The sequence below is a fragment of the Seriola dumerili genome, unplaced genomic scaffold (assembly GCF_002260705.1).
Source record: "Seriola dumerili isolate Sdu_G_001 unplaced genomic scaffold, Sdu_1.0 BDQW01000668.1, whole genome shotgun sequence".
In the NCBI taxonomy this organism is placed as follows: domain Eukaryota; kingdom Metazoa; phylum Chordata; class Actinopteri; order Carangiformes; family Carangidae; genus Seriola; species Seriola dumerili.
The window spans coordinates 1,678,208-1,695,604 of record NW_019174923.1 but is presented as its reverse complement, the minus strand read 5'-3'; the positions used below and the strand labels follow the sequence as shown (position 1 = coordinate 1,695,604).

At 40.4% G+C, this 17,397-nt stretch overlaps 1 protein-coding gene across 1 annotated transcript in view; it reads right to left on the bottom strand.

Moving 5' to 3' along the window:
* Positions 1-17,397, bottom strand: part of aacs (acetoacetyl-CoA synthetase) — a 33,570-nt gene that overhangs the window by 9,207 nt on the left and 6,966 nt on the right. The window contains exons 5-11 of the mRNA XM_022765303.1: positions 14,644-14,741; positions 13,863-13,977; positions 13,271-13,352; positions 13,002-13,155; positions 10,647-10,727; positions 9,594-9,718; positions 1,159-1,223 (exon numbers count right to left, since the gene is read on the bottom strand). Coding sequence (XP_022621024.1) covers positions 1,159-1,223; positions 9,594-9,718; positions 10,647-10,727; positions 13,002-13,155; positions 13,271-13,352; positions 13,863-13,977; positions 14,644-14,741 — 720 coding nt within the window. The remainder of the gene's footprint in view (positions 1-1,158; positions 1,224-9,593; positions 9,719-10,646; positions 10,728-13,001; positions 13,156-13,270; positions 13,353-13,862; positions 13,978-14,643; positions 14,742-17,397) is intronic.

The window sequence follows — 17,397 nt, the reverse complement described above, 5'->3', positions numbered from 1 at the left end:
CTGAGACTTTGTTTTTCATGCCTTCTTGTTTAGCCACAGAACTGGGAATATGTTTCGCTAATTTACAAGTTGCAGACAGATACACACACAAAGCGGGCCCCATGAATAAAGATTTGTGGTGATTATAACAGCGCAGTGGGAACTAAGAGACACAACAACTGTTTATGCAATAACCATTGGTTATAAGTGCTAATTTAACATTAGGAGAGGAGAAAAGAGGAGAGGGGAGGAGATGAGAAATGGGAAAGAAGGAGAATGAGGAAAGAAAGAAAAGGTAAGGACAAGTAAGAAACAGCAAAGCCCTTTGCATTAGTTATAACATAATTTACATGAAGGGATGAGGAGGAGGACACAACCAAAAGGGAAGAGATGTGAAACAAAAATGCAAAAGCTTTGACATATAATTATGTAAACCAAATTCCAGCTCATGCAACTAATCTAACTGGTATCACCTTGTCATTTCCCCATCAAAAGAAGCCTGTCGCCATTAGTGTGAACCAAGTATGAAAACTGAAATACCATCAAAACAAGCCCTGCTTGATGGATTCATTTTACAACAAATTAAAGAATGGAGACTAACAATTTCAGAACCTGTCAAGTGCTGTACCTTTACAACAGAGCACAGCGAAGCAGCAGTAACATTAGCATGCACTTCTAAACAGACACTTTTGTCACACAAATAGCAGAGAGAGAACGGCGTGTACGAAGGTTAGCAGGAAAGGCTAATAAGCACTGGCACAACTGATTACGTGCAGAGACCTGGATCTTCTCTGGAGAGCTGTGACACTAAAAGCAATTAGATGGGCCTATCCATGACTCATATGAATTATCCTAACAGCATTTTTATCCCTTCGATTCAGTGTCAAACACCAGAACACAGGGCAAACTGTTGATTCACACAGTAAATGGCATCAAGGACATTTAGAGTCAAACAGCATCGCTATTATAATCATTATCATGTCCATCTGCTCTTATTGTTTCAGGTTCCATTCTCACAGAGTAGATTTGTGTGTGTGTGTGTGTGTGTGTGTGTGTGTGTGTGTGTGTGTAGTCATTTCTCTTTCGGTTTTCTGCTCGTTATTGGTGTTCGTCCATGTGTGTCTCTGGATGTCTGCATGTAGGTGTGTACTTGATTGTGTCTTTGTGACCACAACTCACAGGGTTTCAGGTTCCTCTCCTGCAGCACAGACAGCCACTTGGCCCCGGTACCAAAGATAGTGATTCTGGAAGAAGAGGAAAAAGATAGAGAGTGACGAGAAGAAATAGGCGGAAATTAATCATTTAAGTATAATATAAAGGATCAGTGAAGCATTCGTTTCCAACATTCAAAACAAACATAATTAAATCTCTCAGAAGTGGAAGGTGTCGTCCATTATTTTGGGAAAAAAATGAATTTGCGTCAGTGTTGCCCACAATGACAGCCACTGGAGAAGTCCTCCTACATACACGTCCTGTATTCTGCACTGTGACAGCAGAAACGTTAAACAACAGAACCAAATTAGCAAACATTATGAATCATCCTCTGGGGTGGTACGATTACTGTTGCCAAATTTTCTTGCTCGAGACCAAAGTGTTGGCCAGATGGGTGGACGCACAGACAGGCTGACATCATGACCCTTTACCATCATTTGCTCTGGATCTTCTAGATCGCCTCAATCAAAATTAAACAAGCAGCACAACTCCTCTCCAACATACCGTGTGTTTTACTACCCAAATGGTTTAGACCATCTTCGTCAGGATGGTGATGAATATTACTGTATGTTGGAGGGAGGTTGGTTGACTTTGATGATTCACACAAGTCTGCCTCTTTCAGTGTATATGTTTAAAAAATTTTGTTCGGGCTATATCTTGATATCTTTGTTTGCAACATGAGAACAACAAAATGCTTCTTCTGCAAAAACTGAATGTAAATACAGTGGTAGCATTTTGAAGTCGCATCAGCATTAGATCACAGTTCAGTCAACAATACAAAAAGGTTGTTGACATTTGGAGGAGGTTGTGTGATGGACGGAGCTGCAGCAGCAATTGGTCTACATTGGTAGAGTAAGAGTGACGCCTGAGAAGTTAGTGTTATGGATACGATTGGATGTTTTTATTCAGCCGTAATCAAAGCAGCTGATGAATGAGGCACTGATGGTGAAGCATGAATGGAGGAGCTGATGCAAGTGTGACTTCAGTCTGAAGAGCTCCATTTGTTGCTCTGAATCTATTATTTGAATGTCTCTGAGCTCAATGTAAAAATATAAAAGAGGACAACAGTTACTGAACAGCCTTTGCCCTTAATCCCATCTGCTCCAGTGGAGCTGCTCAGTATCCTGCTTGTATGAGGAGGAAGTTCCCAGGAGAGGAGAGTGTGTCGCTGTGTAAATGTAAAGCAACGTGATGCTGAAACTGAGCCTGTGTGCTCAGTCAACCCTTCACGGACAGATAAGAAAAAATGGAGAAAATAACTGATTGGAAATTGACTTTCAACTGAACAAACAAAACACAATAATTGTGAGTCCAGCTTGAGAGGACAAAATGTCTCCTTTGTAAATCTTCCTCAAGGAAATAGTTCAAAGGAGAATGAAGTGACAACATGCGCACAACAACCCTGAGATGAAATGATTTCGGAAGGTGCTTTCTTCTGTGAATGGAAGTATCCTTGACAGCTGACAACAGTTGGACAACATGTGGACGGCAAGAAGTGACAAAACGTCACTTCTGTGTTCCCCTGCAGTTTTAATTTTAAAACAAAGGGCCTTTTTAAGTCTGCCTCTGTGAATGGGTGTTTTTGTCTCAATCTGTTTCTTCCCGTCTTTTCAAGTTATTTTTGCTGACATTAAATCAATCAAATTGCCTCCTATCACTATGGTAACCGTGTCTGTCAATCAAAAATAAAAAAGAATCTGTCTCTGATACAAAACAACTGTCTGATGCTTGATTGGTCAGTAACCAGGAATTAGCTTGCGGTGAAAGATGTGATTTGCTCTGCGAGGGTCGAATCGATCAGCGGTGATGCAGGTTGTTCATAGGGTGAATGAAGGGGTGAGATTAGGTGAAAGGCCAAAGGTCCCAAGAAGTAATATCTCACATGGAATGGAGCGAATGATGCACGCACCTCTTGTCCATGCTGCCTCTGCATGCCTCACACCTGCCCTTCCTGCTCGCTAAAGTGTCTTATCTTGAAATCTTATGTCAAAGAATATGTTGTTTTAAAATCTAAATCTTGATTTATTGAGAAACTCTTTATTGACACTGTGAATTAAGCAGACTTGAATGTCTGTTTTAATGTTAATCCAGCAAGAAGATATGTGACAAATCAAGTTATTTTATCAAATTGACGCAAAAAAAATCCTTAAAATACAATTTGCTATTATTAAACTGTCCTGCTCATTGATGTGCAACATTGCCCACAATGGCCTTATACACATTTATACACACCACTATGAACCGTATGGCAAAATCTTTGGTTGACATATTGCGAGACTAAAAAACAAGCAGACAGGTCGTTTGTGCAGCAGCTTATTAAGACAAATAATTACGTTTTGTTGTTAGGTGGCATCTAGTGGTCGTAGTAATTATGACAGAAGCGAAGGGAAAAGTGCGGTGACGTAGTGTAAAGAGGAAGATGTTGGGGTGGATGGATGGTTCAACAAAACACAGGAATACAACACAAGAGATTGGAGTCCGATTCCCATGTGAAACCAGTAGTTTATATTGTTCCTATTATTCATCGCTGTTTGTTGTTATTATTGTAACCATGACAACAAAGATCGTCTGATGTTGAGGAAGTACTTATTTTAACCCAAACCATGATCTTTTCCTAACCAAGTAGTTTCTGTGCCTTCCATTTCTAAAACTGTATTAACTGCTAGCTTCCAATTTTGAAAATGATCCAATTTTTCTATTTTTAACAAACGAAATATCCCAAATAATAACTGTAAAAAGAGCAATCAGGTTGTCCTTCATTTATGTAATTAGGGGGTGTATATACATAGATGCTGTGTGTATTATGTATGGACGGGCAGGGATGGTCGATATCCGTTCTCCACATTCAGTTACAGCCACCTGGTACTGCAGATGACACACACAAACTCAAACACAAAGATCCCCATTCGTCATCTGCACACTCACACAGTCAGTCTCCATCCTATCCATCATTTCTGACCCCCCATCCGCATCTGGATTTGTTCGCCGCTGGCTACCATGGAAACGGTCACTCTACTCTGATTGGAGGCAAATGGCCAGGTGTGGCTGCTAATTGGGTGTTTAGGATGGAGGGTGGAGGCGAAGCTGTGAGTCTGTTTGTGTGACCGAGCGCCCGCGTGGTTCATGAGCGCCCGTGTATCTGTTTCAGGGGAGGCATGTAACTGGGGACTACTAAGTCGATACGAGACACTCGAAGCCAATCAGATGCGAGAGCGCCTCCGAGCAGTTATTACGTTAATGTGTCTCTATGCATGTTGTGATGCTTTCTCAACTGCTCCTCGCACTTGTCCTCCACCCCGGGAAGAATAGTAATTGCTCTCTTCTCAGGTGTCGCAGGCTACAAGGAACAGTTCCAAACTACTGTTTGATGGTGTAATTGTTTACAGATTTGCAACTATTAAAAGTATGAAGCACGACATAATTTTCGGAAATCGATGCATGCGAAATGTATCAGGGTAGCTGCCGTGCTCAGTGTGATAGACTGCCTCCATCTCACTCAAGCTTTATTTTTAGTATTATTGCTTCTAAAATTAAACTCATTTTCCATGAACCCTGTTGCTTCCTCTCACAAACACCTCCCTGACATGCATTTATTATCTCCAATGTGCTTCTCAAATGACAGACATGTTAAAAAATGATTTTCTTTCGTTCTGTCTGTCACATTTTATTGTGAAGCTCCTGTTTTTTTTAATCTTCCTTTTGTGTGACAATCGAACCCGTTGGCAGACAATTAAAAAGACAACAGGGGCCAATGTCTCAAAATGAATGTGGTAACGTTCTTTTTTGTAATACAGTAAACTGATATGCTGCGTTCAGCACTTTAAATAAGTGTGGATGTTGTTTAGTTTGTGAACAAAGGATTTGATGAAGACACGAGTCTCCAGCTTGAAAACGAGGATGTTTTAAATTGTTATGCCCATGTGTCTCAAACTGTAACTGAGCTGGCAAGATGCAATCTACTAAACTGTATCCGTACTTATCTCCTCCAAAGAGGATAACTGAGAATTTCGCTTGCTTGGCATTAGCAAAAGACGAGATTTCCAAACAGTAGATGGTACAAGAGTATAGGAGGAATCTTTTCTGTCATATCAGCCCAGCACATAATGGACAAAAAGATGGAGAAGAAGACAAGAGGATCCTCCGAGAAAACAGAGGAGCCTCTAAAGTCCCATACATACATGGAACCTGTCACAAGTATAAATGCGGTAACCTTTTTCTTGCTTCACCCGGGGATACTGCGGATTTTGTTTCCACTACGGGCCTGGTAGAGAGTCTCAGTAAATCTCCTTTTCCTACATGGCACAGGTAGGGAAAGTTGTCAGAGCATTTAGAGGTTAGAGTGCATGGAATAGTAGAGGACAATACAGTATATGAAGATTGCAGTCTCTATAATATATTTACTGATATCGGCATACCTTACTGTAATACAGTTTGTGACTGATTTTCTTCTTAGATGGGTATCAGCTCTGTTTTATTCACTTAAAGACAAAAGATGTGGGGCGACCCAATAGCTGAGTGGTGAGGGCACATATCACGTGGGGGAAAAATTAATCCCTGGTTCAACTTCCAGCTGGCCAGACTTTTTGCTGCATGTCATTCCCCTTCTGTCTGTCCCTGCATTTCCTGTCTCTCTACACAGTCCTATCAAATAAAGGCCTAAAATGCCCCAAAAATTAAGACAAAAGGTACTTTCTATTCAAATATGTTTGGTTGGTACAAGACACAAGACTCTGTGTCAGCTCTTGAATTTTGAATACACAAATCTACTGTGCATTATTTCATCTACTAACTGCTGCATTTTAGTTGCACGTGAAGAACCTCCACCATGGCTCACATTTGTTAGATTGTCTCACTCAAGCAGATTCTCCATATGTTGTGCAGCACAGAGACCTAATGGATAACTACACATAAACGCAATCTTCAGAGACTATACCCATGCTTCAGACCCCCTCCCCTTTACCGTTTTCCTCTTATCAAAGCTGAAAATCTGCAATAATCCATTACAGTAAATATGTTTTCTAAATGGCCAGTCCTTTCCCATTATTGAAAATGCCATCTTTCAAAAAAAAAAACAAAAACAAAAAAAATCTATAAAGAGATTCAGAACTGTAAATGTCAATTGTTCAGTGCGATGATGCAGTCAAACTCTACAGCAAAGTAGTATTACAATCCCACGACCAACACAGTTCAAGGCAACAGGGGAAGCCTCAATTTAAGTTCAAGGCTCTCCAAAGCTCTGGCAGATTTAGTGCCATTTAAAATGTCCAACCTTAATTCAGAAGATGAGAGCGTAAAAAAAAAAAAAAAAAAAAAAAAAAAAAAATTCATGCACCCCTCCCCCAGGGGGGGTTTGTCCACATAGTGCTGGGATCTGGGAAAGAGACTGAGGTGGCAACATCAGCTTTTAATTGGTTCAAACGTCTTCTCAACATTAAAAGGTTCCATCCGTCTTTCTGTCAAGTTGGCAGCCCTTTACTAAATTCCTCTATGTGGGTCATTTTGCTAACAGTATTCTAGCCTTGGTCATGCCATTTCTCTCTTTTTTGATGGGGGGGGGGGGGGGGTGAAAAACGAGAACATTTATCTCACCAAACAGCTACTACAAACCTAAAGCTTCAGAAGCTGCTATAATCCCTATTCTACCAGTTATTTTTACCAAGGGTCCAATCATCACTTCAAGATCTTAATATAGTTGATAATTCAACTGTCTAGTAAAATTGTGAAAGAAGCTCATTAGGTTTGGGATCTGCTCAGAGTTTCTGCTGTAGAGGTAATTTTCTTGGCACTTATGCTCCATGGTTTCCACTATTCCCCATCTGTGTCAGATTTTTCTCCCCATTACTCAGTTCCTTGCTGAAGGCGATATGCCATTTCTACCGCAGTGAATATGCATCTGTGGTATAACTGTCTTAAAAAGGGTCTTACTTTTGCTGACCACACTGCGTTTTTTTCCCCATAATTTAACCAAAGATTGACTGAATGTACTCAATAATGCTCACTCACAGCACAGAGCTGCCCCATATGACACGATCTCCAACTGTTGGCTGTTGTAAGTGGAGGAAATATTAGCTGCTACAGTTTCCTCCAATTTTTTCTTTTATTTCAGTTCTTAAGAGAGGGGCTGGTTGTGCAAGATGTATCTTCTCCTTGTTACTTCTCTGTAAAGTAAATAGGTTTGGCTTTTTGTTTTCAAGTCATACACTGAAATTAACTAGAGTCATAAAGGCGATCTTGAGTACGGCTTAATTCAAAACAGATAATAAAAGGGAATCTACTGGTCAAACCGGCCGATCGTAGTACTATTCAAACTACTGGCATATTATATTTTGGAGGTAAAAATCCACCATACTTTACAGTCCAACACAGCCTACTAGCCTGCAGCCAAAACTGAATACCTGAATACCCTTTGAGAAATTTAAATACAAGTACTCAATGAGGAAAATAATATCTGCTCACCATGTTTCCTATTAAATTGAACCAATTACCTGCCACCGCCACACAGTTGTGTCCTTGACCGTTTCAGCTTTTCTCTTGCCGTCTTCAAAAGACAACAGGGGATCAATGCTGGGTTTAACATCTACTCTACTACTGATGATAGTGACGGTGGGAGGAGGTGGGGTATCAGGACCAAACTCTCCTCCAAATCTTCTGTCGACATTCATCAAACTCAAGCAATAACAGCACCTATCGTGACTGGATTTAAAGTGAGCCACTGTTTGTTGTTTTTCAAAGATGAAATCAGATGACACATGATCCCTCATCTTCACATGTGATGTTCACACTGAGCCGTGATACAGCGTGAACAAACCTTAGGGTTCAGCAGTCCTGGCTGTCTTGTGGTTTGACCTGAGTTTTCGGATCCATCCAAATTTACAGCATCCCTATCAATCTCAATAACAGCAGGCTTTAAGGGAAGGCTGGCCCTGCTGACTTAAAAACCGCACTCTCAAAATGACAGCGAGGCAGCTCGTTTGTGGTAATCAGTAAGTCAGTTTGGGGTGCCTCTTGTCCATCTGAATTATGAGACTGATTTCTTTTAAAACTTAAATGTTTTCTCCAAATCCAAAGGCATTCACTACACACAGTAAAACTCATACAGCTGCTGCCTGGTGGCTTGACATGACGAAAAAGCCTGTTCCTCTTTTCCACTGTTTTTTTAAACTATACACCAATAGTCTAACTAATCTATGGCATATAAAATGAGGCAAAATTATCATCTCCATTACCCACTTTATACGCCATTACCCCCAACTTTCTTTTACATTTTTCCTTTCCTTTCTTTCGAATCAATCCATCTTTATCAACTCTTCCCTGATTTTTAATCAGCGTTAATAAATTAGCAAGCAAGCAAAAAATGTTTATTGTATGATCAGTTGCCGAGGGTCTCTGTTGTTAATACATGTTCTAACTAGCAGAAATCTTTATTCATGCATCTGCTTTTGTGTGCATGTGTGTGTAAGTTGTCAATTAGGAAAACACATTATCAGTTCTGTAGTTAAAAAACAATATCTCCCAGGAATACCCTTCTACCCTCCTACCAACCCTATGCTCCTGCTCTCTTTATGACTCCGTCTGTATGCATCTCTCTCCTTTTCCTTTCATGGTCGGATTTTTCATCTATATTTTCTGTTTGTCTGTTTCTAAAACACCACATATTAAAAGAAAAAAAAAAAATCCCACACTTTTTCTTATAGCCATCCAATACGAGTTGAATCTCTTATTGAAAATGCAGCACGTCTTGGGCTGCACTGAACTCTATTAAAGCTGCAACAGATATTGAGAGTATAGTATAGAGACTTTCTGAAGAGAAATTGGATGGTTTTGTTTTGTTTTGAAATTTGTTTTGAACATCAGGGGGGAAAACATTTCTTTTTGTTTGTCTTTACAGAAACACCAAACACCAAAAGCTGATGATTACTGTTAATGATTCTTAGAGCTCAACCTTCTTCTGTCAGGAAAGCTAATTGTAGCTTCGCAGGAGATATGCTGATGTCAAGTCTCACTTTAATAGCACATCTTTGTTGATAAAAATAAGTCACGATTCCATGAATCATCTTGCAATTTTGTGGAAGATCCAGAACCGTAAGACTGAGAGTGAATGTATTGGCAACGAAGTACTGAAGATTGTTTGTGTTTTTTGTCAGACGTTGTACAGACAATCATTAATACCTCAATATTAACATAAATGGTGACAAAAAAAAAAAAACCTTCATAATAAGAGTATGTTTTCAAAGGGCCTTTTTAGGATTTAAAATAAAATCGTCTTTCAACAAAAAGCAATAAACAGCAGAGCAATTCAGATATTGTCGGCCGCTTTGTGCAGCTTTTCTGCTTTGTTTGTGTGTGTGTGTGTGTGTGTGTGTGTGTGTGTGCATTTGTGCATGTGTGTGTGGCTAACTCACCCCAGCTGGTCTGTCAGGTTCCACAGTACATCGGGTGTGGGCATTAGTGGTGAACCGTCATATAAAACCACTGAGGCTCCCACTGCCAAAGCAGACACCAGCCAGTTCCACATCATCCAGCCAGTCTATGAACAGCACAGATAAACAGAGTGGTCAGTTTATCTGCTATAAACAATCGTGTCTCATCAACATGGATAAAATGGGTAGAAAAACGGACGACCCCTGCAGACTGTGAATTATGTGTCTGTGGTTCACATGATTGTTTGTTGCTCCATGCTGAGCTACGGCTTTGGCACCATCCCCCAGAAATAATGATGGTATTGTTTCTACTGCATGAAAACTGTCCACAGTGCAGAGCTTTTATCTAATTTTAAGCCACATTTTTATGCCTTGGTCATTTTCAACTATGTATTTTAACCTGATGAAGGATCTTATCGTCATCAGACATCTGGATCTTAAGTTATCAGAGAAAACAGCCTAGTAAATGTCAGGCAGCTCGGCTCCCAACCCCTCCCTGACTGACCCGTCTTCGCTGAACTGCTTCAGTCAATCACTGATTTTTTAAAGTGAAACTGCTTCATTCGGGGTGTCTCCCGGTTTTAATCCCCTGGTCCGTTAGTTCTGGACAAAAAGACAATTCTGTGGATAATCCGGCTGCCGTTAAAAACCTCCTGAACGTCTGGATCATAAGCTATCAGAGAAACAATCATAAAAAAGAGCTAGAATCTTCTAGGAACTAGAAATTATACACAGCTCTGACCTTCAGCACTAAATGCTGCTCCTTAGACAAGAACCTGCTTGTGTGTGTGTGTGTGTGTGTGTGTGTGTGTGTGTGTGTGTGTGTGTGTGTGTGTGTGTGTGTGTGTGTGTGTGTGTGTGTAACCAGCCTCTTGATTAATAACACCCCACAATACTAAATATTATACCGCTGCAGATAGCTAAGGTGAGGCAGTAGGTGGGCAGTGGAAAGAGCATAAGGATTCAGAAATTTTCAGTAGCGTGAGTGTTTCCTTCTTTCTTTCTTTCTTTTTTGTGAAAAGCTTGTGGACCTACCGTAGTGTAATAAATGATGACATCACTGCTGGTCATATTGCTATGGAGAATGTGCTCCTTCAAGTGTTGGATAAGTGTGCCCTAAAGAGACAGAGAGAGAGAGAGAGACTGTTAATTTTTGGTTGTTTATTTCATATTTCTGACCGTGACATTTACATTTATTGATTCTAGTCTACTATAGTTCTTTTATTCTGACAGGGAATGAGACAGACAGACAGATACACTTGTAACTCATCCTGACAAATACAGAATCTTTATTTAATAAAGTTTTTACAAAAATATTTTTATGCTCCTTCATTAAGCTGCACAGAAAACAAGGCTTCTACACACAGAAGCACTCCTCTTAACAAAAATGGCAATTGGGGTTAAGTGTGAATTCTCCCACAGTCACCGACACATCACAGTTGGATTGGTAATTATTGCTGGTGTAGAGTATGAACTGCGTGATTGCGTGTGCTTTTGATTTGAGCCTATGTGTACTTTGCTGTTCACACAAACAGGTGGTCCATATATGTGTGTGTGGTGTGTGTGTGTGTATGTGTGTGTGTGCATATAATCTTTGGCAGGACTCAGCTGCCGTGCCCATCCCTCGGTTCGTGCCATCTTGCTGCTGACAGCATGTTAACAGAGCCGTAACAAAGCATAAAGCATAACAGTGCCGGGGCTAATTGGTAGAGGCCAGTGAGGACTGCCAGCGTCACAATACGAAATGTTTTCACCAACGCATTACTGTCCAATTATCAGCGGCATGGGGAGAAGGATGGGGCACAAAAGAACGAGATGGAGACAGAAAGGAAGACAACAAGGGGAAGAAATAAAAGGGTGCTAGAGGAGAGAGGAAATAAAGTAGAGGAATAAACCTAATGAGAGTCCGAAAAGGAGAACTAAGTGGGAGAAAAGGGAGAATATTCATGCAGGTTAAGGACAGAAAAACCAATTTGAAAGAATGATGGGAGGGTAAAAGACTGAAAAAGAGAAGAAAGAATAAAAATAGGTGTCGGAGAGGGAGAACGACTTGTTACGTGAAGCTGCGTGAATACATTTGTGTGTGTTAATCCATTTTGAATGTGGAGTGTTTCAGTCTTCAAAGTGCACTGGTGCTCTTGAAATCACACATCCGTCTACCGCTGTCCCTCGCTCAGATGTGGTATGTAGCAGGGGAAAAAAAATGTCATTCATACTCCCCTTTCGAGAGCAAATAACCTTTTAGCTGATGGAGGTCTGCTGCCATCGTGTGGTGAAAAGTGTAACAGAAACCCAACTGACAAGTAGATGGCTGACCACTGCTGCTGTGATGGGAACAGGTTGGTATAATCTGATCTATTCACCTTCAACAGTGGCTTTGCTCTTAATGTGTCAGATGTGTGTACCATGTCTAGATTTCTCTCTGACAGCTGTGATATTGAGGAAGTGGGAGCTTTTATTCAGGTGGCTCAGGGGGTAGAGCAGGTCCTCCACCAATCAGAAGGTCAGTGGTTCGATCCCTAGCTCCTCCACTTCGTGTGTCCTTGGGCAAGATGCTGAACCCCAAATTGCCCCTGGGAGCTGTTCCATCAGCGTGTGAGTGTGTGTACGGTACGATGGGTATTGTAACGTGCTTCAAGCGGTATTAAAGACTAGAAAAAGCACTATATAAGTACAGTCCATTTACTGGAATCTGGATCATATTGTGAATGATATCACACGTCTCCACAACAGCTACTAAATGGACCATGTGGAGAGACTGCTTTCTCAACTGCTGTGTCCAAGGTCAATAAGTGACTTCAGCCCTCGAACCAGGACGAATGGGAAATTCTTAAAGTGTAAAGAATAATGGAAATTTCACCATTGACAACTTAGCAAACTCTATCTGCTGATGAAGACCATGTGATATGTCTGAAAGCTCCAGAACAGCTTGCGAATGGACCAGGTGGTGAGATTATTTTCTCCGCTTTAGAATTTACACTCTAAATCATTTCTTCTTCTCATGAAAACATGGCTCTGGCCTTTATGAGAGCATCACCATCTTTTCACATTGTTCATGTGTGTATTAATATAAATGCTGTGCACTGAAAATCAAACCGTAGTTCAACCCAGGAGAGTTCTGCAAATATATGTGACCAGCATGTGTTTACAGCTGTGGTCTGTTGAGCAGTAAGAAAAACAATAGCTAAAAAAAAAAAAAAAAGAAAAAGAAAAAAGGGCCAGCTAGTGTTTGTTTTTCCAGATGCAAGCAGCACTATTCCTACATTTACTCTATAAAATGACCCACAGTTTGTGTGAGATATTGTGTTTGTACAGGCTCAACAAACTAACCGAAGCAGAGCCATCCATAGTTTGTAATTACGGGCTAATAGAAGCCAGCGCGTTTCTTACCCCGGCAGAGTGGACCATGCATTTAGGAGCTCCTGTGGTTCCCGAGGAGTACATGATGAACAGAGGATGACTGAACGGAAGCTGCTCAAACTCCAGCTGAGGAAACTGGTCGGCCTCCCCGCGCCCGGACGCCAAGAAATCGTCTATAAATGTACTGAGAAGATGGAGAAGACAATATATCTCTGACCTGCTCTGTGTCGTATATAAAAATATCTATTAACATTTCTTAGTTTTATCATTTCAGTGCGGTTGAAGCCACAGACACACACCTGTTGGGGATCTTGGAGAGGTCAGTCTCGTGTTTGGAGCGAGCGTAGGGAATCACAACTACTTTCTTTAGGTCAGGCAGACCTAGATTTCAGAGAGAGAAAGAGAAGCTGATGCCTTTGTGTTCTCTTCACTCTAAAGCCTTATGGAAAGACAAGAGGGTTCCCAGAGGAATCCCAGTGTTATTTTCATAAAAATGTAACACATTTTGCTTCTTAGCTGAAGTCACTAGAAATGAATTTTAGTAAGGAGCGATGATGCTGAGTAATTCCCTGGGCGCTCCTGTGCTAACACATTAAGATCCGTCTTCATACTGTACATCTATCCTGCACCTGTTCTGCATTATTTCTTCAATTTTGAACACTTGTAAAAACCCAGTAGACCTACTTTATTTTAATCTACTGATCTTGCTCTATACTGTCTCATTCTACTGGTTGGCAGAAATTCTTTCTAGGTTTTACTGGCTATATAAGAGACCAAAAACATCTCTAACAATATCAGACAAAGGCCTCGAATGATAATCTTAAAAGAAAGAAAAATGTAAAAATACGAATGGTCAGACACGTCAGTCCATAAGCAAATGTGATTGCCAACCTTTGACAACACTGGTCAGCTTTTCCATGTGGTCATGTGTTTTGCCGTTATAAACCACAGCGGCAACAGAGAAGATCAGTTTGGGCTGGATTTGAGAAAATCTGTCAAGAACACCCTGCCGATGAGAAGAGAGAGAGAGAGAGAGAGAGAGAGAGGAGAGAGAGAGAGAGAGAGAGAGAGAGGAAGGTAAAACTGATGAAAAGCAAATAATCACAACAGCAGAAAACCTTCAATTCTACAAATACCTTCCAGGGAATGAGAGATAAAATGAATTTTACTAACATGCACAAGAAAAAACCTGGAGTGGTCATGGTTGAAAGATTTACATCAGGGGAGTAAGAGTAGTTCTCTAATCTGCCAGAAGGGGCAGTAGCACGTCAGAAAACAAAAAGCAGAGACCAAGATGACAGAAGGAGCATTGATGAAGAAGCTGCTGCAGGATGAAGTTAATTACACTCACGCTCATTCACTCACACACATGACATCTTGCTTAACGGACTTCATTACCTTTTTACTCAATGTATATTGTTATGTGTATGTGTGTCGTGAATCCCCTATAAGAACTGATACAAGACAGCCGGCCCAGTGTAGCTCAGTAGAAGAAGAAGGGCTTTGCGAAAATTAGAGATAGAAATTGCCACTGTGACACTAGTACTCAAATACGCACTCTACTGGTGCTGGTAGGTGCTTTGTCTAAACCAGCACATTAATTACTGAGAAAATTAAATAGAGAAAGAATAAACAAATACGAGCCACAAACAGTTTAAAACAGAATCCTTACGTTGACCCCAAAGTCGACAGACGTGGAGCTCCAAATGGCCCCGATGCTGGCGGCTGCTAACATGGCCTCCACTGCATGGATACCATTAGGTAGGTAGCCTGGAGGAGGAGAGAGGGGAGGAGGAAGAGGAAGAAAAACATTAGGTTTAAGTGCAAATCTATTAGAGTCTTTCTTATAAAAGAAAAAAATATACTATAAACATATGTGCACAGACGTAGGGTATATTTTTTTTGGGGGGGGGGTATTGTGAGATGGCATAATCTGGTTAAAAAGGAGAGAGAGTGAAAAATGAGAGTGTAAAAGAAGAGGAGGAGTGAGGGAGGGAGAAGCTCTCTTTATTAACAATATGGGAAATGGTGCCCAAGGACAGTACGGGTTTTACACAGACGGTCAGTGAGGGAGAGAGAAAATCAGAGAGACATTTATTGATAAATGCACTAAAGAAAATGAAGAATAACAAACAGGGATGAACAATATTGAAATTCTTACCATTACTCATAGTCATTCACTTGCATGTAAACTTTGGCCAACACCAATAAAGACAATCTGCATGTCAGTGCTGCAGGAGTAATGACTCCAGTTTCCACTAGTGGTGGATTTACTATATTCTATACACTTTATCTGTGATGCTTGGTGTCTATACATCCCTTCAGTCATGACTAATGAGAAATGAACAGAATGTCAGATACTAACTCCATTCAGTCAAAAGTTATATTCAAAAAAGAAAAGAAAAATCGTCTATTAGGACTAAAATAAATGAAAAATCAGACTAATGTACTTATGATTAACTAATTAATCATTATTATATTACATACATCAGACATATATCAGCCCTAATACAGATAATATATTTTTAAGTATGAAGTAGTACACGAATGGCCACTGCCCAAATGACTCCACACAGGAGCTCCCATGCTACCTTTAAACACAGGGCTGTTTTGTTGATAACATGTATCTAATCTTAACGTGATAAAACTATGATACAGCCGGTAGTTCCCAGCAAGCAGTCCAACTGGTCAAAGGCAAAAGGCAACCATACTGTCACCTCCTGTGAATCATGTCTAATCAGGCTTTAAAATTGGTTGCTATGCTGACTCCTGCTGTAACCAGGAAGCTGATCCGGGCCAGATGACACCTCGGGCTGACAGATCACCATCCTGCTACATTGACTCCTGCAGACACTCATAAATTATTATCTTCTAACACTGGATCAGGACAAATAGCGTCATGGATCATAATCTCACCACAACACCCATGCCTGATTGCTTTCGTGGCTACTGCTATATCTGGCTATGCTGTGACAACACTGCTTTCACGTCAACCCATTGCCCGTACTATCTCTTTACTCATGCATGCTACTATAAAACTTTACAGGTCCACATTCTTGTTGATAACCACTGATTTAAAGCCAAACTTTAATAGGTACTGACATCACTGCTTTACTACTTCTACATAAATGCACCATCCTTGTGCTACTGTTCTAACATTCGGCTACTACATTTTGTTTTGTTTTTTGTTTCTTTCTTTATTATTATGCCAATTTATGACACAGATTAATCCCAAGGACTAAAGCAGTGCCACAAGAAAAGAAAACTTTGATTATGCCTGCCAGTTAAAAAATGATTAGGAAATGAATAAAGGTTTGTTTGCTCTGTGGAATTTTCATGTAAACAAACAAATTTGTGTTTACATAAAGCATTACTCACCATTGTGTCTCTTCTTCCTCATAAAACTAATGCAATGCTATTTATTTTTTTTTATTTCATCATGCATTGTTTTCATCCATGTTTACTTGCTAGCAGTTTGCTTCTTCACTGACATCGTGTTTGTTGACACATTATCGACACCAGTGTTGATGAAATAACAATAGATGAAATAGGATGAAACCAACAGCAGGTTGTGAAATGCAGTTGCATCTTTGTGTGTGTGCAGAAACAAGTGTACACAAACAAGACACTGCTCCATATGGCCACAAAGAGCAAGTCAGTCAAGTTCAGTACTTAGATGTTACAGGATCACTGTTGGAACAGATTTCTTAAGTCATCTGGAAATCTCTGGGTGGAGTCAGATGAGGTTTTGTCTTTTAAATAACACTTTTTTTTTATAAGTTTGTAAAAGCAGCTTTGATTAATACTAAATAAGAAAATAATATCTGAATGAAAGTAAATTTCTTGTTTTTACCAGCACACTGTTCTTTCTGCTAGTATCGCCTCATTTGGAATAACACACAGCCATATTAAACAGGACATGTCACATGTAGTGTGTTTTGAGTCATCTCCCATGCCACACCTGCTCAGAGCAAGGGTGTGTGCTAGAGCAGAATGTGTGTGTGTGTGTGTGTGTGTGTGTGTGTGTGTGTGTGTGTGTGTGTCCTGCTGGTTACTCAAATGTAGCAGCTGCATAATGAGTTGAAGTTTCAGACATGTCATTTCTATAATTCAAACAGTTTTCATGTGTTTGTTACATATTATTTTACGTTATGATGCTGCTACAGTTTTCTTTCATATGACTGACTACACATTCATATTAGTCAACAGTAAGACTCTGGTTGCACAGCGTGTATTTTTGATGACACATAATTAAAAGAATATGCTTTCCCTGGTGGATGAAGAGTGGGTGTGAAGGTCATAAGCTTTGTAACAGGGTGGGGGTGACGTTGAGGATGACGGGACCAAGGCGAAGAGCAATGGAACAAAAACGTGCACGAAAGAGAGAATACATGTGTGTGTGTGTGTGTGGGCGCGTGTGTGCGTG